The following is a 21470-nucleotide window of genomic DNA, read 5'->3' on the forward strand; positions in this document are numbered from 1 at the left end:
CAAATTGCAATGTTAAATTCACGAAATCGTAATAGTGAATACCGCCCTTGTTCACAGTTATGCTCGTACCTACCGTAAACACCTATAACAACGAGATAAATTCCGCAAGCAGGTGAATTTTATAACTAATGTACCCTCAGAGAATCGGATTGAACCTACGGCCATTGATTAAAAAATGATCACACAAGTTTCACCCTAAAGCTGTAAAAGCGGTATATGTTACTACTCGTTAGGCGAAGCGATGAAACTTTGTCGAATAGGGGAAAAGTTAGATAACTGTAAAAAAAACTCCATAATTTCAGGTGACATGTTGAAAGTTTCCCTTTTCAACATTCAATACTCAAATTATGTCAATCATTTCTACGAAAATTTGTCGACGAGTACCAAATCATTTCGCTCTAATCATTTTGTACTAGATCACGTCCCCTCAAAATAGTAATTCCATTTCTAGCATATAGGATTGCAGGTGTACATAATTATTTCAATAATTCTCGGTCAACTCCACATCGCACCGGCCTATCAATTAAGCAGTAATTATAACAAGATACTTGATGCTGTGAAGGTGCGTTAATTCAGAGGTTGTAATGTCCACAGAAATGGTTCATAATTCTGACTTCAAGGGCTATTTTCCACAATTCCATTCCTCAGCTTCGATAATTAGGTAAGTGTGCGCGTAAAACAGTCGTTATTGCGTTCGGTGCAATAGCACGATAAACTCGGCCCATGGAAACGACGGCTTACGGTTTATTATTAGTAATTTAAAAGTTAGTAGCTCGTTAAATCGTAACGCTTTGTGGTTTTAATTGCTCAATTTGTAGAATTGTGTAACTGAGATACTGCAGAGGGCCTGTTCTTTACCACGCGTTCTGAAAATTCTAGTATTTTAAAAAGACAGAACAATACCTTCGATCATTACGTTTCATTGCTCAGAACTTACTTCCTTAACGCCGTTACTTTCGCAGAATCAAGATTTAATTTAAAGAAAGTGACTGAAAATTAACCAGTCGAGGACCCAAATGATCCGTCTATACTCTCATTGATCAGGCTAAAAAGGTGATTCGAAGTTTCATATTTTGAATTGTGATTGGAGGTTCTGTTCGAACAAATCTTTGATGTGAGTTTGAAATTCTAAAAAAAAGAGTCTAATAATCTTTCTTTGGCAGACACTTTTTATCTCAGTTCCAAAAGTAAAATAACCGATCAATACCTCACGATATACTTCTACGATCCTCGTAGTGAACGTACTTTTTATAAAGTCAATGTATAAAAAGAAACAAAAATACGACGAACACGACGACTAGATGCTTTGGCTTCCACGATTCTCAAAATAAGTGACGTTTTACGTGGTCGGTAAAGAATAACCATAGTATTCTACTTAGCCAGCCAATAAATATTCATAGTAAATGTGCCAGCAACTGAAGAATACATCTTTTGAAATTAAACATTGCTGATAGGAATATTACAGTGTTTTTTTTTTTTCTTTCTGTCATCAATTAGCTTCTTGTCAGGATATACCCGTATTTTTACTAGAGATTTTTTTCAGTGTAATGTATTTAATTATACCGAGATGAAAAGGAGGCGACTTTTCAGAAGAAAGTGTATCCACTGAGAAATTCATCAAAGTTGTTAATTTTTCTACGGTAGACGAAGTGGCCGCGACTTACAATCGGAAATGAAGATAACGTTTCGAAAGTTTTTAACCACTTCAAATTTATCCGATGTACGATTTTTCATCCCGAAGTTCAGTCGTTCCAGACTTTGAAAATCATGTAAACATTGATACGGATCAATGGATTGACATCAAGACTCCACGCATCAAAGTTTTTTTAAACTTTTTCATAATTTCATGTCTAGGTACATAGCGTTTTCGGAAACACTTAGAAGCTCAAGCTCTCGCCATTTTAAATCTATAAGTATTAAAGTTTCGAAAAGATCCACGATTCATCTTCACCGAATGCTTTAAATATGCACATTTTAAGTGAAAAGATTGGAAAGCTTGCAAATTTACAATCCGCTATTCAAAACACGAAATCGAAACAAGTAACCAAACGCTCAAACATTCATATTTGATTTCTATCCGTACGCTTATAATTTCTCTAAGCTATTGAACACATTTTTCTCACGCGTGATGTACGTGTTCACTGATTTAACCAATACCTACACCGAAGAGTTACTGCCGCGTTCCGTAACTTTTTTATTCTTTCTCTCCCTACCATTAAAATGAAAGTTCTCGCTATATATAGATATATATATATATATATATATATCGACGCAATAAGAACAGCGGAGTAAAGTTTGTACGTTGTCATAGAACTGAAAACTTGAGCGGGGGTGCTTATGTATATACATCTATACTTATATCTACCCGAAGAACTTAACGAGATCATGCCTTAAGTTTTATGTCTCATTGTTGTTTCGTTAGACGTGAAAGTTCACGTTCTCATTAAAGATAGTACGGGAATCGTGCCTTTTCTTCAACGTTCCGTGAATACCCCGAGGCCAGGTCAAGCGTGTGCATTACGTATGTGTATTTATATGTGTATGCACGTGTATATCATGTACGTGTATCGGCGAAAGCTCTGATCGCGTTCCTCGGTAAATTAGTATTCGTCGAAAGCTCGACTGTTTTGATGGTCAGAAAGGGCGAAGGGTATGGCGAGAAGTTAGGGCACATAAGTATCGAGATATATATATATATATATATGTATATTAGGCTGATTCAAAAAAAATGGCTAATTTTTTTTTTTCGAAATCCCCACATAAAAACTTCCGAGAAGGTGTGAAAAGACGCCTGTAAAAAGCAGAGCTCTTAATATTATTATTTAGAGGTCGCGCATCGGGAATTTCTATTTCCCATTTAAATAACACAGGAAGAAATTTTTTTAAATTTTGCAATTTCGTATTTTTGCAACGGCTCATTGAATCAGCGGACCAAAGCATATTCTTGTAGGAAATTTGACGCTCTACAAAAAAGGTCCTTACAAAGTTTTCGATAGACACACTCCTTCAAAAGTTATTCGAGGTCAAAGTTGAACTTACAAAAAAATTCAATGTTTTTTTTTTTTCGATGATACTATGAATCTTTTCTCATTATTTTGTTATAAAGAAGATAGATTTCGGAACAATTACATTTTTAAATAGTCAAGTGCATCAGTTATGGATTCTCCATGATAACATGTTTATTATTTAACATCGCATTTTTGTAAGGTAACTTTATATTGACTCGATGGGAAAATTAATGATTGAAAAAGCCCAATTATAGTCAGATATATTTATTGTGTTATATTCTATAACTTTTACATTTAGATTTCTCGTCTATAATATTCTCAAATAAAGACTATTTCAAGGTTGTTTTATTACAATCTGGGAAACTACGACGATGTTCTTGGACGACTTGCAATAGATACTGTAATTGTTCTTCGTTCTTGGTTAAACAGTTGTTGTAATCCTCAATCAGAGCAATACCTCGTTCTGCTGAGTCATTAACTACAGAAAGTCTTCTAAAAAAATCTAAATTATCTCTATAACTTTCATTATTAGACCATAATGATACGTCGACTTCAAGAAAATCGTATGATAAATCGAAGGCTTCAAAAAGCATGAGTGAATTTTTCGAGACGAATTCACTTAAATCTTTATCAAAAAATGATTCCAATTCGATTCCTTTAGCAACGTATCGTTTTTCTCGAATAATTTTACTCTCCTTATTATTAATAATTGCTTCACACATTTTTTTTTTTATTTCATTTGAGACATTGTTGTCAAACAATGCCAGTGCTGCTAGTTCTTCATTCATGTACCATAGATGATCACTAAATTTTTTTAATGCTTTTTGTACGACTGATGATTGAATTTCCTCGCAAAGAAGTAACTTTTTCAACAATTGCAAATCATTATTCGGTGCTTCGATTGCCAACGAACAAGTAAACCATACTTTAATGTAGATTAAAATAATAAAAATACATATTTGACGCAAACTATTAATTTCTCGTTTAGAAAGAGAAAATTGGTCTCTGAACATGAAAATTTTCAAGCTGTAAATGGCCTTATTCATCCATCGAGCATGATGCATCGTTCCTGGACATTTGAAACTTATTTCATTTTCTGGAAGACCATCAAGAAAAATCAATGATAACTCGAGAAGTTCTTTGTAATCATTCCTTGGCTGAGTAACCTGTTTAAAAAAATTTTTTAATTAAAATCTTTAAACACGAATTCCCAACTATTTCAAATATAAATTATAAGAAATATACCGTTAAGAAATTATCGATGAGATTAATTATTTCAAGTCTGTCTGTATTCAAGGCATTTGCAACAAATTCATCTTTCATGCCACTTTGATACTTTAAATGATCGGCTTTGCTCCACCAATTTTTAAATCGCCCAAAAATAGGTACACTGGGACCAGAAGTTGTGGGCCAAAACACCTCAAAAACTCCTTTCAAAATAATTTCGAAAATGTGGTGGCGACAAGGTAACCAAATTATTTTCCGGTTCAATTTTCTTTCAATCAAAGCGGCTGTGCCATTTAGTATTCCTGTAAATAATGTATGAATATGTAAATTAAAGATAGTGCCAATTATTAAGAGAAACATAAGTGAGAAAATAGTATTAATTAGTAGGTATTAACTAGATTTTCAATTATTTAAAGATAACGAAACAAACCATACCAGTATTCACTGCTGGAGTGTCAAAGCACATAGCCTTAATGTAAGGAGTAACTTTCCAGTCTTCCAATGTATTTAATATAGCTACAGCATGATTTTCTGCAGTTCCGTCAAATATTTTTGGTACACCGAGGAGTTGATTGACGTTCGAAGTAGATAATATTATTGCAATTCTATCTACAGATTCAGAACCGGTCAAATCAGTTAAAATTTTACCATCCCAATGTACAGTATAGCGATCTTCAGTTTTAAACTTTTCTTTCAAGTGCTCTGCGATAGCTTGTCTAAATCTAAGACGGGCTCGCCGGATAGTACTGTAGCTTAAATTTAATGTTTCAATATCTATTCCAATACTTTGGTAAGCAGGAGCTAAGATAAAAGTAGCATTTCGACTAGTAACATTTGCTCGATCGAGGGCAGATACAAGTTCAGGAGTCATTATATCAATTTTAGGAGGAGGATTTGGCTGACTAGATGGAGGTTCAAAGTCAGAAAACATTTCTGATTGTTGACTTCCAGATGTCGTTCCTGTACCAATTGTCGATTGGAACCGTGAAATAATACTACCATCCTGAACTGGACTACTAGTTGTAGGCTGATTAATACCTATTATCAAATATATATGATTAACAGCTAATACTTAAGAAACAAATGCAATCCTATTTGAGATAAAATATGAAATAATTGTTTTCTAAAAAAATAAAATAAATAATAACCATCAACATCAATATCCATGGCAACTTGATGAATTTCTTCATTTGAAGCACTTGTGTCAATAAATCCATAACGTTTGTTAGATCGTTGAGATTCCAAAAATAGTTTTTTTGTATCATCAAGTTTTTGCTTCGGATCTAAACGAGCAATATCAAATAATTTTACAAACTTTTCTTTTAACATTGTCTCTTTTTTTTTCTGCGTAGTAGATTTTTTTCGATATCGACTTTTCTTGAGTTTCAACCATTCATTAAATAATTGTAAAACTTTCTGCACAGCATGAGAATTTTTGCAAGTTGGAAGTCCAGCTTGTAACCATTTTTCTTCAACTTTTTTTATTGTACCTGTAGCACTTTTTTTTAATGTTAGTTTGTGTATACAATGCTGATATAAGAACGCTGATAAAACCTCTCCGTTTGTTGGTAATTTTCGTCCAACAAGATTTTCTTTGATATCACCAATTAAGTATTTTTTATTTTCCATTATAGTCAATGAAATGATAAACAACAAAACAATAAACTTAGAGAGCAAAATAATAAATAGTAATATCTGAAGTTCGATTGAAAAGAGAGTTAGAAACAATGTGGCACAGTAACGAGGAAAATCAAAACATGTGTCTTTTAGGTTATGTCGGTAAACAAGTGAACTCCATTTCTGAATGAGCTACTGTAAGTAATTTTTTTTTAATAAAGCAACTTCAGTTCATTCGTTTGAAAAAAAGCGCCTAAACCAAAGGTTTTGTGCCGAAAGACGAATCTACTTATAAGTAAAGTTAAAAAAATCTCCGAATAGCAAAAATACATCAGGAAATATTATTACTAGCAAAGTATTGAGAAAAGATTCATAGTATCATCGAAAAAAAAAAAAAAACATTGAATTTTTTTGTAAGTTCAACTTTGACCTCGAATAACTTTTGAAGGAGTGTGTCTATCGAAAACTTTGTAAGGACCTTTTTTGTAGAGCGTCAAATTTCCTACAAGAATATGCTTTGGTCCGCTGATTCAATGAGCCGTTGCAAAAATACGAAATTGCAAAATTTAAAAAAATTTCTTCCTGTGTTATTTAAATGGGAAATAGAAATTCCCAATGCGCGACCTCTAAATAATAATATTAAGAGCTCTGCTTTTTACAGGCGTCTTTTCACACCTTCTCGGAAGTTTTTATGTGGGGATTTCGAAAAAAAAAAATTAGCCATTTTTTTTGAATCAGCCTAATGTATATATATATCTGTACAATACACATAAAGCGTGAATAAAAGAAGAGAGGAGGAAAGAAAGAGGAAAAAATTTGAATCCCACAAAACTCAATTTGCGTAAATTATACCAATTGCAGAGTCGCAAATAAGCTCGTCAGCAGGCGTGAAAGTTTCATTTCTCCTTCTTACGTTATTATTACTGCAACTGATTATTAAAGCGACAAGAAGAAACTGAAAAAAAAATTAAGTACGAATAGAGAGCATCCGACGTTTCGTGAGAATTTCACCAATTATAATTATAACTATATTTTATATACCGATTATATATATAATTATATAGAATAGATTGGCAAAATATGTTCATCTTCTAAGAGTAACGCGGTCACCAGCTGACTACTGCAGAGGTCTAAAAGCAACCGATAAATAAGACCGTGGTGACTAACCCCTGGTACCTAGATGCTTATACACCTGGTGCACGAAAGCCAGGAAGGTGGTGAATTATGGTCTGGCTCTTGGTCCACGCAAGAAATCCTTGGAACGATGCCGCGAGCTAGGCTGTTGTAGCTAATCTGCGGTATAATTGTATCCTGATACTAATTAGCAGCATCATATTTACTTCCAAGATTGTTGTCTTCGTAGGTCTTGAAATTAACAACGGTGGCGTAGATTAGGTATAGCTTTCTCAAAGGCGAGTCTTTCGACTCAGAATCCTAAGCCACATAATCGGATAAATAATTGATTTTTGAAAGATATCGTAACGCTTTTTGGTGTTACGGAAATACATCGGGTTCGGTGAGCAACAAAGAAGTGACCGACAGGCAAAATCAAAAGGTGGGAAAAGAGGTTTAATAGCGATAAATGTTTTCAGTTTAGAGTTTGAAACAGGACTGGTCTTAGAATAATATTGATTAACGAAGCAACCTCATTCATTTCATAACATATGAGAACTCTTATGTATTTTTTATCTGTGGTGGCCACTGGGTCATTAGCAAGGAGGGCAAAGCGGATGATTTTACCCTGTGTAACAATATTAAGTGAACTGTGATAAGATGGGGATGAGAAATTGCAGGTAAAAGCGAAAAGATGAGTTTGGTGAATTTAGATTGGCCGAATGAAATATTATTTAAGGAGATGCTACAGTTAGTCTTTACCGACAGAGTAAAATATCATGCATTTCGACTATTTTTAAAGCTTCCGTGGTACTGGCACAAAATTATCGCTCTGGTCAAATTTCGTCCTAGCTCGTAGGTTCAGTCAGTAAGCGTGAAGGTATCATCAGTTGGCGGAGAGGGGCATTTGAGTTTTCAACGAGTTAATAATCGAGACCTTGCGCCGTACAAAAATAAATGCAAAATACATTACCAAAGCCCCTTTTTTGAACCGAAAAGAGAAGGGTCGAAAAAGGCTGACAAGGGTCACCGGATTAGGTAAGACCTCGTTACGTGTAATGTCAACACCAAGTTCATCGGATTTCATTTACATGCCGTCTCCGAGGGGCTTGCGAAGATGATGCCGCGGGCTCTGGAAGCCGTAGGCGTTTCAACAATGATTAAATGTGCTCCGTGGACTGTGTGAAACCACGGAAGGTATTAAGATTCATGCCGCATTCCACTAGCTCCGAATTCTGAAGCATTTCAGGTTGAATATCAGCTATAAATCAAGTTACGATTGTTTGCTAGATCGTTGGTGTTATACATCAATCGAAATTTGCGCCTGACAGAAGTTACGAGTCAATTGCATTGAAGGATGAATTGCATCATGCTTTTTCAATACAAGAATAAACAGTTTTTCCAAAAAACGTTTCGATGATACGTTTTCTTTCATGTGGACAAGAACATGACAATTCCTCAAATTCTATGAATAACTCATGATATCATAATAAAAGTGAGACTATAGTGCATGAAAACTGTACTTCCATAGAGGGAATTTTGTTTTATGAAAAAACTAGCGAAGTCTTATTTTTAACTTGCCTTTACTTCAAGATCTTTTATCGTTTTTTGAATTCATTCAGTGATTGTATATGAGTCTTGTCTGGTGAAGAAGTGTGAAAAATAAAAATTCCTCCCGATGCGTGTTCAAAAACTTGATGTACCATTCGTTATTTTTTACTGAAACTTAAGTCTACTTAAGTTGTTATCCGGGAGAACGGGCTAATTGCAAAATCCTGTTGGACCAACGAACTAAATTCTTCCGTACGACGTCCCTAAAAAGTATATTCCGTTCTTTATTTTTTGTGAATAAAATCGAGAGGCAAAAGATTAAGAACTTTTAGTATTTTGTTTCGGACTGCAAGGTGGGAACGAAATTCAATACACAACACGTAACTTCGGTCGAATCTTATTTCCAAAAATCTACAAACGACGCTCCTAGTCCAGCCCTCGTGATTAATGAAATAGTCGCATGTTTCGTACGCTGAATCAATTGTGAATCTGAAAAACGTAACGTACCTGCAGCTGTCGTAACCAGCACCATGTTCTGAGGATGCTTGTTCACAAGCCGCCGTATCAAGTCGATTTGTTCTAGCGCCAGCTGTACAGAATCCAAGTACTGGGAGGAACAGGGAACGTAGGCAGACCAGAACTGTAATGCATAAAAACAGACAATATTGATTCTGAGAAAACGACGCACAGGTGCGAATTATGGAAAATTGCATAAACGTGCCCGTGCGATGCGGGATAGTGAACTTTCATGTAAAATCACTGATTTAGTCCACATCTTAGACGTAATTAGAAAGCAACATATCGTTAAAGCACATCGATAGATTTTCACGGCATTGCTACAAAATATAATCAGTATCTTTCTTTCAATGAATACTTTTCGATACAGAATTTTGGATTGTTTTTCATCGATTTTTGGTAAATACCAGTATAGACGAGTAACTTTTGCATGTTAAAAATTTTCGTAAAATTATTGAGAATGTTAATTCTTAGACTTTATGAAGTACTTTCGAGATTTAAACTGCATTCAAAAGAGTTCGATAAGCGTATATCCAATTCTGATAATATTTTCGGACATGATAAGAAAGAAATGTAATTTCGAAAAACAATATCTCTCGCACCCCAAAACACACATTGTGCCGAAGTTTTGGAGCCGATCACTTGTTTTCCAGATTTAGACTTTTTCATTTAGATTTCAGAAAAAGAAATACGAGGAAAGTTACATCTATAATGTGTTTTAGGAATGCACGAACTCTCTGACGTGTTCCTGAAATTTCTCTGTATGCTCCACAGCGTGTAATTTCAATTTTTACAAACAGCCAATGCCGTAAACTTTTTACAAAATAAACATCAAACAGAAGGTTTGGTTGGTGAAAAAATTCTATTGAAAACTGAAAGTATCGATCTGATTTCTAAGTGTCTTTCCCGAAATTAAAAGGGTTCTAAGTATCCGTTGAGTATTTCTCTCATTCTTATCTGCGTCCAAGGAAAATAAATTATTGAACGCAACAAGTCTGTTTTACTTTCTAAAAATTAACGTCGTCTTTACTTTTTTCTATGTTTCAATCGCCGGACGAACTTCAATTATAGAATGAAAATAAGAAAGAAAGACCAAACAAGTATTGATGTAATTTTTAATTAGGCAGAAAAAAAAACTTAATAATCAGTTCAAACGGTCAACTTGTTATAATTTTTGAACCAAACACAATTCTTATTTTGATTTTTGAACTCCACCACAGTTTTACCCGCCATTGCCCTGGTATTTACAAACAGTGTCTGCATATAAACAAGCATGTTGAGACGACGAACAAGAATCTTCGACTTCTGAAATATTGGGCATCGGTCTACTTCGATAGGTTTGATTAATATCTCTACTTAGGGCTCGAGATATTTATGAACATCACAGAAGTGCTTTCCAGCTCTGTAGATATTTTTGACGTGAATTGGCTAATTACAATTTCCAACGTCTTCACAAAGCGAAATTCAGTTGAAACTGTACGCTGAACTTCGGCCCTGCAGACCCTTTGATAAATTCCGTTTGGTCAAATAGTCGTAAATTCGTGAATCCCCTGGGCTATATAAAGGATGACCCGAGATCAATGGACTCCCAGCAGCGGTAGGTACTCGGTAGATCCTTCGCTGGGTCTAAATTAGTTAAGACAGTGATGAATTGCATCGAGGGTTGAAACCATATAAAGAGTTCTGCATTATACGGTTGGTACTACACTGTAGACAACTGAGCGTAACTAAAGTATACCTATATTCATGAGTATATTCCCTCACATAATCGGATTATACAACGTGTATGGGCAGGCAAATGTGGAACCGGGCGAGCTTTTGGAGTCTTTTGACCTCGTATTTTTGAAATCTCTCGAAACCTTTTTTTCATGCAAAGTACGCGTGAAAAGAAAACTCGTGTACTGTTTTCTTTATCGGAGTTGTCATAGCATAATATTCAATACTATTGAAAGGTTAGCGTTTTGTCAACTTAAAAGTTGTCAAGTCAATTCTTGTCCGATTCGACGTGGATTTGCCCATACATTCATTATGTGTTTACACGTTTGTACCGTTCTTTACCATACATCACGTTTCATCAAGGAACGAAGACAATGACGTATACGAATTATGTTCACGTGATCTGGCTCTACCTTCTTTCTTGTAACATTTTTCCTTACCCACACGGAGCATTCCATCTCCAACGGAGGTGCCATGGATATGCATAATGGATATTCAACATTTCTGTGTCTACACCATTTCGACTGAAATTATGTTCAAACTACATTCATAAGAGATTCAAACGTTCGGTTGTTGTTCATCGCATAAAGCTCTGCTATGTATCCTAAAAAATCTCATGAAATATTTGGAGAAGAGATTCACATCTCCAACTAGCATTATTTCACTTGACTCTCTTGTACTTGTGTATAGGGGCCGTAAAGAATTCAGAAATCAACATGTGCACAGTTTGTTATCGATATACACAAAATGGTAGGCCAAGGTTGGCCAAATCCCAAATCACCTGACGACATTCAGAGTCAATTTAAAGGTCAAGTTGCGCAGAGCTTAATTTCACTCGACGCTCTTCTCAATAGGGAGAGGAGCGAGCTGGCATGAACCCTCTGACGGCTGTCTGCTGAACTTTCAATTATATGCCATGGATATTTGCGGATGTCCAATAAATTACACCCATTACTGACTTTGATGAAACGGCGAAAAGTGTGGATACCATGTTCATATCTTTTAGAGGCTACAGACATAGGAGCATCTTTCTTAGAGTTGTGGATCTTGTATAAGCCTCTGATAGACGCAATTTTTTACAATGTAATCAATCGTTGACGTTACGAAAAACCTGTATTGTAATTTCACAGAAGTCATTTGCCAGCAGAGTGATTGCTGAATAAGAATACGTGTTTCAAGTCACATATTTAAAGTCATCTTTTTCTCAGTGCGTGAAAATGCAATAATATTACTGAGAATTTCAGGCAATGAATGTTTTATCAGTAGGTAGATTTTTTTGTGGTTCATCAAATAAAAAATTAAAGATCTGAAAAACTATATCCCGTGAGTTGAGAACCATGCAATAAACGATATTGCAACTTAAAAAAATTACAGATCCTGCGCCAATGAAACTATCACTATAGAAAAGTTTTGCTATCCATCGAAGAAAAATTTATTTTCATGTTTGAAATGAATTTTTAAAAAACTAACATATTTTGAAAAATTACAAGATAATATTTTCACGAAGTTGGATTCAAGATGAATCCAATAACCATGTCATTGTGTTGAAAATCCTTCGATTTTATCGACCACCCACGAAGATTGTCATGTTAGGTTAGGTCGACTTTAGCCCATCAGGTATGTAACCTCAATCGAACTCTAATGTATATTGATAAGCTTATCTACTATATAAAAATGACATTCATATCAACCCAATCACAAACATTTTCAAAATCAGCCTGACAAATAGTCCGTGATTCACAGAGATACGTTCTTGAATGATGCAATTATTTCTGTCGTTACTTAACTCAGCATCTGCTGCTAGACAAATAGTTGTAAGTACAGTTGATTAGGTATGGTTACTCTACAAGTTTCCGTATGAATTAGATGGAAATAGATTCCAGGAACACTTCAGTGAACGCAAAAATCTTGATAATTGCCAATAAAACGATTTGCTACATAATTTGAATCTTCAAGCCTACCATCTTTCTTTATACCTCTATCTTTATCAGAAAATATTTTTATATGTTTAAATATTTTATTTGTAATATATGAATGTTTCTTATACGCATTATAGAAAAAATAATAATATCATCCATTCCTACTTCCAGTTACAATTTAAAGTACATAAGATTATATAAATGAAATGATATCAGAGATAATCTGGCTTCTCATACCGTTACCAATTATAACTTATATGCTTATCGTATTTGCATTATTGTTCCAATTCTTAAAGAAATTTGTAAAACAACTACAGCTAATTGTACTTGAAGATCTCAAGTAAGGCTTGAAGAGAAATTTTGTATCATTCGAGAAAGGATCTGATTGCGGTTAAGTTACACTTTAACTACTATGTATAAACCAGACTAGCTTCAAAAATATTTCCACGTGATTCTGGTGACATAAATATCGAATACTATTTTCATATATAATAGTGGATAACCTATTCCACGAAACACAGAACTGTCGGTCTTCTAATGGGCCAGAATCGGCGACTCTGGCAAAGCGCTGGCATTCACATACCTTTTCTCTACCAGTTCATGCACCCGTGACTGATATTGACCAGCAACAAGCCGTCAGTTTGCCGGTATTGGGATTCCAGTATTACCACACTGCTCGATGAACTGTATGCGATAGCGTGGTCCTTGTTCAGAGTGTTAGCGAATTTTTTTCAGGCCGCTCCTCACATCGGCTCCAAATTATTCAAAAACAATTCCTTAATTTCTTCATATTTTTATCTCAACTATTTATGCTGTTCTACAAGGCTTTCGTTTCATAATAAGAATTACATCGGATTTCATGATCATTTTACACTTTATTTTTTTTTTTTTTCTGTCAATTTTCATGGGAAAAATCTAAATCAAACGAGAATTTACCGAGTATAATTATCTCTTCAAGGATGTATTTTTTTTTCTCATAGATTCATTTTCCAATCATTTCCAGTAGATTTTAGCTCGGAAATTTTTAAAATCGCGTATTGGGTATGGTATGTATATCCGTCACCTGCTGTCATTACTCTTTCTAGCGTTAGAGAAATTTTCATTCTGAAGTATTTTAGAAACGAATATATTCTGGAAAAATTTCAAACCCTCACTTGAAAGTGTTTAAACTTTGTTTTTCTAAAAACGTTCAAATTCAACTTGATCTCAATCCATTTCAATGTTTGTGCTGAATAACTGCAAAACTTCGAACATGCAAAATTTCTGATTTCACAGTCACCTTGTACAGAATTGATACCGACCAAGACTTGTAGTTCATCACTCGTCTGTTGTAGTATTCAGACCCAATTCTCTTTTAAATGACACCAGAATGATTTTGAAAAATATTTGCACAAAATTCTCCGGTAATGACATAAAGTCGGTTCAACGTATAGATCCCGATACCGACATTTTACCGACATTTTTGGCCACTTCACAGCTCGGACACAAACCCATTTTGTCGGGAGTGGGGCTTATCCCCACTCTGGTCAACACCACTTCTTTCGGAATGGGGGGTTATCCCCACCCCCCAAAGAGGGGTTTGGGTCCGAGCTGTGAAGCGGCTGAAAATATCGGTAAGATGTTGGTATCGGGATCTGTAGGTACGCAGAACCGACTCTTTATCACTACTTTCTCCATTAAAGAACTAACATTTCATATTTTCAATCTAAAAATTCTGTAGATAGAGCGGGGCTTTCCATAAATAAGTATCAAAAAATCAACAATGTACACAGACAGTTTTTTTGACAAACTGATACTGCGTTTTTACGGATATTCAGTCTTCCTTATTGCATCATATCCTGTATATATTCAACCAAATTCTAAGTGCATCGGCAACTGCCACTGCACTAAATCAGCTGCCCGTGAACCCTTATTTGAAATTCACGCACCCACCCTGTTCTCGCAGATGCCATCTGTAAATTACTTTTATTCTATTCTTCATGGTTGTTACTGTAAGTTAGTATTTAAAAATGATCCTTAAATGTGGAAAGGTTAGACTTCTTCTTCATTTAAAAAATGTTTGAGTAACTTTTTTGCTGTTCATGTTTGAACTAAATTTTGTGAGTCATAAATGAATGTCGGTAAAAAATACATTCGAATTTTCAATTCTGACTACAATTGCGGGTGTTCGAACTCTGAAAATACCTGTCTTTGTTATTGTTCTGGTGTTTTCCGGCTACTTGGTTTCAGATAACTGACAATATTATAATGACGTGCAAAATTCAAGTTGGTTGAGAATTCTGTTATCCGCTTATTACAATTTGCGTATGTGAAAAGTCGTAATCCGTTTTCCTATTTTCAAAACTTAATAACCAGGACAAACTGATACCTTTCTGCTATTCAAAATTATCACCCCGTTAAATGAACCAGATTTTGAAGAGTCAGCTGACGAAAAAATCAGTTATAAGCACTCAACGTATTGCTCTGTAAACTTGCTTTCACATGGAGATATTTTCCACGCTCGAAATATGGAAGAAATATCTATGATATTCTTGACACCACAATTTCTCACAATTCGTCGGGGCTTCCATTATACAGGATGACAGATGACATCTCCGAGAAGACCCTATCAGTTTCTGCCCGAGGGAGGTGTAGCTTCTATCAACCGACTGATTTGACAAATTGCTAGCAGCGCCTGTTTAATATTCTGCAAAGAAAACTGCACACACCCAATATGTGCCAGAATGAACGCTGCTTACTCGATCTGTCTCGATCTGTACGATACGGATGAAAAGGTAAGTCAAATACTCCGTAATTGTAAAATGAAATTCACAGAAATATTCACAATCAGTTAAATCTACACCCATAAATCATCTTTCCGATAAGAACCTCTGGTTAAATTAACCATTACTTCTAATCATATTTCAGATAAATACAGTACATGCCCAACTGGACAATACATCATCTCTGGCATCAAAAATAGTGATTAATACTTCTTAGGTGGATTCGTATACATTGTGGTACGAGAAATTGAAATTATCTAACCACAACCATCTTGGTCACCAAAAGCATCTGGTAGAAACATTGATTACTGCTTCATGGTCTCAAGACCTTGTAATAAAGGAAATGCAAAGGATCTTCATCATTCGGGTGATCATTATTCTGATCAATGACACTGTATTACCATGAAAAACTCTTGGCTATGACAAGGTCAATAGAAATCAATGACACTGAGTTGATTACTTATAATGGTTATTAGGTATTCAACCTTCAAGATTAGAATGATCAAAATTCGACGATTTATTCCTGGATCGAAGATTTTTTCTCAGTGACAGTACTGAATTTTTCTGTACCATTTTATTTAATCAAAGGTACAATGTACTTACCTTCTACACTAACGGACAGTCCCACCGAAATTCAAACGGATCCAAAATTTTCCCCCTTACACATTTCTATGGCCCCGTATAGCAGACTTTCCTCACAAGGAACACCAGTTTGGTGTCCCTCTTCGAACTTGCTGCAACTCATGTACGTTGTAGAACATTGAAAACTAAAATACACTTCATTCGTAATCGGCGTAAAAATGGTTCGAAGGCGTGAATATGACCCCCAAAGGTGGGCACACAACACACGCGGTGGTTTCTTGATGTGCTTGATGGATTCGAATGAAACCATCGCTGAAATGTTTCTATCGATGAATGAATCATTTCAGCGTTGATCTTATTTAAAAACGTGAAGCGCTCCTATGCGAAACTGAGAAACCACCTTATTGGGAGGCCATCCTTGGGAATCGTTTTCACCCATTTAAACTGTTTTTTTGCCAATAGAAAAATACTTGTCTTTCAGTTTTTAATGCTCTGCAACATACATGAGCTGCAACGAAATTTAAGGTGAAGACTAAACTGATTTTCCTTGTCAGTGGGGGATAAAAATCGCCAGTTCAGTTCAAAAACTTTCGCTTCATTGACTATACCAACTCGAGGACCACTCCAATCTGGTCTGTTTACCACCCACCCAAGGTCCAACTCCTGCATTTGTCACCTTTAAAAACTACGTCATTTCCTCTTGGCATTCCCTTCAAGGTGTTCAAATTGCATTGTGTACATACTCTTGTCAATTGGGAACTCTAGATCAGCGATTATTTGTAACATGAGTATCCAGCGCTGGAATACTCGTGCTGGATGACGTGATTGCGAATAGGTTCTCCAATCACAAAATTACAGATAAAAGGGGTTCGAAACTTCTTATTCGAATATACTCTGAGATTGCTGCAAGACTTTGGCGAGCTGTGATTCGAAGGTGTGCAGTACGTTCCTTATCACACGAAACACTCATCGACAAAAACTATTGCGGACAAACAGTCACTAACTAACCGCTACCCGGTGAACTTTGAGAAGGGTCAGAAAATGGAGCAATCAGCGTGATAACCGGAAAACGCTTAACGAAGTGCAAATCCGAGAGATCTCCTCTTGGATAACCGCTGGTGCTCTCTGGTCATCCCTAATTACACGAAGATTTCTATAATTGAGGTCTCGGAGATTGAACTCTGGGATATACATATATGTGTAGTCTCGAATACGTGGTCAGTTTGCTGTTGATGACAGAACACATTTTCTCAGGGATAATGTTTCCAACTGTTAGCTGAAGTTTGACAGAGTGATGTTCTTTCCAGAGGATGAAGTATACGCGATAAATTTTCATTGAAGTTAGCTCGAAACGTCGATACAGACAAGTTCAAGTCAAGATATGCGAATTTGACGGTATGTTAGATACGGATTGCGTTAACAATTCCTTTGAACTTTGTTCTGTACTATCAAGTGAACATCTACATCAATGCACATCCCACGTAAGTCAATGGTAAAGCAATTTACAACATGCTAAGGCTGAATAGTCGCTTAGTTCTAAAAGCAATTTTCACTCTCGTCAACTCGGTCGGTTTTACGAATAGAAAAAAATTCTTGGCGCAGTGGAAAATTGTCTTCTGTCCAATATAATTTGATTCTGAAATATATTTCACTCTGACATATTCGGATGACACATACGTAGTCTTTATACCGACGGAGAAGAATACGTGTCTTAAGAGTGCAATTTATTGTGTATTCTGACGTTATCACTTTACATACACGTTTGTAAATACATTTTTGAGACACAGAAATGTCTCGTCGGGAAAAGCGTGTATTTTATTTACCCCGCAAAAGAAAATCGTGTTATGATTATTTTCACCTTGCACTTTAATTTGTCGATTGCAGATGTTAGTTGTGAAAAATTATAGATTTCGGTTTCCAACAGAACACCTTTGATTGCATCACACAAACTCGTATAATTCATAATCGTTTCATGCATACTTCGTCAATAGTTTTATAAGTCGTTGTTGTACGCATTACACGTATGGAAAATTCCATGCCAAGTCAACATGCGATTGACCTTGACCGTTATTAATTCTGTTAATTTATTTTCATCTTTCATTACCCCTTCAAACCAGCACCCATAATTTTTTTCAGTTCTTTATCTTAATCCAATTTCCAGCGTTACGTTAAAACCTTGAAATGCCAATAACTAGGTGGAAGAAAATACTGATCAAAGAAGTATACCATTTGTTGCTTTGGAATTGTACTTTCACAAAAAAAAATAAATAAAAATATGCATATGGGCTATTCCGCGTCAACCGGATCAGTCATCTCTCAGATATTTTTTTAATTTGGCATGTGGATTGTGTAAGGGGAGTTAGATTTTTGTGCCAAAGCGCGAATCTCATAATGCAAAATTCGATTTTTTATTAACAATAACAAATTAGACTCCCATTTTTTTCAAAAATTCATAACTTCGGCAACAAATTAGATACAATTTTTTTTTTTTTTTCAAATTACGCGGAAAGCTCCATAGAATTTAAAAAAAAATACGAAATGGTAAAAAAAAGTTGTTATCAATTGTTTATTGAACAATTAATTTTTCAAAGATTTTTAAAACAGTGACCGACACGATCAAAAAATTTTTTTTAAATTCTGACATGTTCCTTGAACTGTACTACAACCTGTGAATTAATTCCAGAGGGGTGTTTTTCTTCGTTTTCGAGTAAAAAATCATTAAAGGTGTCGATGCGCATGAAATTGCGGCGCGTCGAGTCTCTACGTAATGGCGGGCGGCCGGTTGCCGTCCACCGCTACCCCGCGGCGGCGTCGCGGCGTTATTTTAGAGTCATTTTCACGATGTAGGACATGATTGAAAAATCTGAAAAAAATACTGTACCTTCACAAGGCCTGCTCAAAGCGATAAGTGAAGTTTCAAGAATGTGTTTTTCACCGTTTTTTTATTACAGAGATTCAAAATAACAGTTACGCACCATGAGAGTGCACATAAATGATAATAATTACATAACTTGCTACTTATTTTAGTACTTATAATCACCCCCGAAGATATGTGGAAGCTGCGAAATGAACGCACTTACAATTATATATTTCATACAAATAAATCGCTTATTCTATGGATACAATCTATTAATCTTTGATCAAACTGGGCATTAAACTTAGAAATGTGAGCAAAGGTTTTCGTCATAACTTACATGGCTATCTTAGCGCATAGATTTACGGGTAAATGACTCATCAGAGGAAGAGTAAACCCTACATTCTACAGTTTTTATAGATAGAGGTAAAAATGAATGGAATCGTCGAGTGCCTTCAACCGTTATTGCTTGGTTCAATCGCGGCTTCAATAATTTTTCATGTTCTTCGTGTTCGCTGTTGCTGCAGAAGTCAAATGCGATATTTTTTAATGCACTCACACTCCATTCGAATAATTGCCTTGGAGTCAAAATAAGATTTTCATTGGGCCGCTGTAGGCTTGCACGTGCAGCAAATCTTTTCACAGTTCCACCAATGCCATCACATGGACTTTTTCCATGTGACGTTGCAAAGAAATGCCATTCAGCCTCGACATTGAAGTCGTCAAAATGATGAGTCAAATTAATGAAGTTGCTTTTATTTTTATATTGTGCACTAGCACCGTCAGTAAAATAAATCATTTTCTTGATAACTTCACTACCGAAGAACTCAAAAAGCTTACCGATTAGTTTCTTCTGAAACAGATGGACCGCGACTGTATTATGTTGTAGATTTTCTGATATGATAACGAAGCTTTTATGCTTTAAGTCCTCATTTTCAACATAATACACAACAAAAGGATGGATGGTAGCTTGATTGTTATTCCAGTGGAAGCTTTGAATTTCATCTTGAACAACAAATGCATAGTTTTCAGCAAAGTCACCCAAAACTAAGAACTCCCCTGGTTGTAGACGATGTTTTCTGTCTTTCAAATATGCACTTTGCTGTTTAGCAATGAAATCATGTTTCTTGAGGGCTATCGTCTGTTCCTTTAGCGTCTCGAGGAACGTTTCCGTTTCTTGCGTGATCGTTTCTAAAACAGATCGATCCGTATGAGTCCACCGTTTGTAGCTAATACTTTCTACGAAATTATCGTCGAATAAACTTTCCATTTCGTGTGTAACCATATCAAAACTTGGACAACTACTACAATCACCGAGATAGCACAAAGGATTTGGAGAGTCACACGATATCTGTTTTATCAAATCGTGGTACGTTCTTTTGAATGTCTGACAAATTGAGCTAACCGCCACCAACATAAGTTTCACATTCTGGTGAATTTTGCAAACACAAACTGTATGTGTTCCTGTTGGTCCAGCTAAAATACACTGCTTTGGGCGGAGTTCCGCGAATTTTGTAAATCCAATTTTATCATTCGGATGCTGTTGCTTGAACGCGGCGTAAGCTTCCTTCAGATCACACAAAACAAGTCGTTTTTGGACTTGATGTTTTGAACCATCCACATCGCGAAGAGTGACAAAATCTTTCTGACCAGGCATGATCCGACTTATTTCATCAGAACAGTAAAATTCCACTACATGAGAGACAACATCATCACAAAGAGTGCGAGATGGTCTTGGATCTGGGGAGGATCCAAATCCACGCTCACTTTGCAATATTTTAGCTTTACGAGCCATTCTATATGAACAATCAAATTGTAACTCCAATTCTCTGATGGACCAACTACGAGGAGTCATTGTGAGATATTTAATTTTGTCCGCGACACACTTCGCGTTGATAAACAATTCTTTCACATCACACAACAATTCTTGCCCGATATCATTCTCAAGAAACATTTCCACACTGCTCTGTTCACTAATTGGTGAAGGTGAAACAAGATCGTCACCACTCGCATAATTATGATTCATATCACTTACCTCGTTTTTATCAGATGGAGTAATTGTGTTGCATTTGTACAATTTTATTCGACAATCCATGCACACATATTCTCCTAGGTCCGGAAACTTTTTCCGTAATGCTGGTGTCACTGGCTTTACCAAATTTCGCACCCAATTATGGCCAACTCTTTGGAAAGGATTACAGCACCGTTTCACATCTGTTGTAGACATTGCTTTCAGAAATGAATTACTTGTGTGAAGAATGAGACGATGTATTGCACTGATCGCTACACTGGTATTCGATTGAATGTTATGCATTTTGAAATGCTCGAAATTTATACTCGTTCAGAATAGTGCTTCACCCACCCAACAACTCTTCTGATTGGTTGAATTCCACCAATGGGGCTAACATAATGAAGGTGCATTTCAATGTACCTGACTTTAGCCAAATGACCCCTTCGCGGAATCGAGGTGGTGACCCGGACTACCTGGATAATGAAGGATTTAGGTGACGCATGCACAGGTGGACGTATTCCATATCCTGGAATATAGTGCTTCACCCACCCAACGACTCTTCTAATTGCTTGAATTCCACCAATGGGGCTAACA

The 21470-nt window shown here is 35.8% G+C and overlaps 3 protein-coding genes across 5 annotated transcripts in view; all 3 read right to left on the reverse strand.

The window, feature by feature from the left end:
* Window positions 1–21470, reverse strand: part of LOC124218055 (dipeptidase 1) — a 142040-nt gene that overhangs the window by 88813 nt on the left and 31757 nt on the right. For all 3 annotated transcript variants that reach the window (XM_046624428.2, XM_046624421.2, XM_046624437.2), the window contains one exon: window positions 9024–9156. In XM_046624428.2, the coding sequence (XP_046480384.1) occupies window positions 9024–9156 (133 nt within the window). The remainder of the gene's footprint in view (window positions 1–9023; window positions 9157–21470) is intronic.
* LOC124218068 (uncharacterized) lies at window positions 3281–4472 on the reverse strand. Its single transcript, XM_046624451.2, has 2 exons — window positions 4254–4472; window positions 3281–4174 (listed from the first exon to the last, which is right to left on the reverse strand). The coding sequence occupies exons 1-2, from the start codon at window positions 4329–4331 to the stop codon at window positions 3338–3340; spliced, it is 915 nt and encodes a 304-aa protein (XP_046480407.1). The 5' UTR covers window positions 4332–4472; the 3' UTR covers window positions 3281–3337.
* LOC138190761 (uncharacterized) lies at window positions 4429–5706 on the reverse strand. The gene is made up of 4 exons (XM_069135025.1): window positions 5384–5706; window positions 4671–5273; window positions 4480–4537; window positions 4429–4438 (listed from the first exon to the last, which is right to left on the reverse strand). The coding sequence occupies exons 1-4, from the start codon at window positions 5562–5564 to the stop codon at window positions 4429–4431; spliced, it is 852 nt and encodes a 283-aa protein (XP_068991126.1). The 5' UTR covers window positions 5565–5706.

This window comes from Neodiprion pinetum, chromosome 1 (genome assembly GCF_021155775.2).
Source record: "Neodiprion pinetum isolate iyNeoPine1 chromosome 1, iyNeoPine1.2, whole genome shotgun sequence".
In the NCBI taxonomy this organism is placed as follows: domain Eukaryota; kingdom Metazoa; phylum Arthropoda; class Insecta; order Hymenoptera; family Diprionidae; genus Neodiprion; species Neodiprion pinetum.

Bases quoted from the DNA above. Each gene is read 5' to 3' on its own strand.
- LOC138190761 (XM_069135025.1), bottom strand. From the start codon at position 5,564: ATGTTAAAAGAAAAGTTTGTAAAATTATTTGATATTGCTCGTTTAGAT. The intron at 5,274-5,383 runs GTTATTATTTAT...ATTTGATAATAG, and splicing joins CATGGATATTGATGTTGATG to GTATTAATCAGCCTACAACT. The intron at 4,538-4,670 runs GTATGGTTTGTT...CATTATTTACAG, and splicing joins CACTCCAGCAGTGAATACTG to GAATACTAAATGGCACAGCC.
- LOC124218068 (XM_046624451.2), bottom strand. From the start codon at position 4,331: ATGAAAGATGAATTTGTTGCAAATGCCTTGAATACAGACAGACTTGAA. The intron at 4,175-4,253 runs GTATATTTCTTA...TTTTTTAAACAG, and splicing joins TCATCGATAATTTCTTAACG to GTTACTCAGCCAAGGAATGA.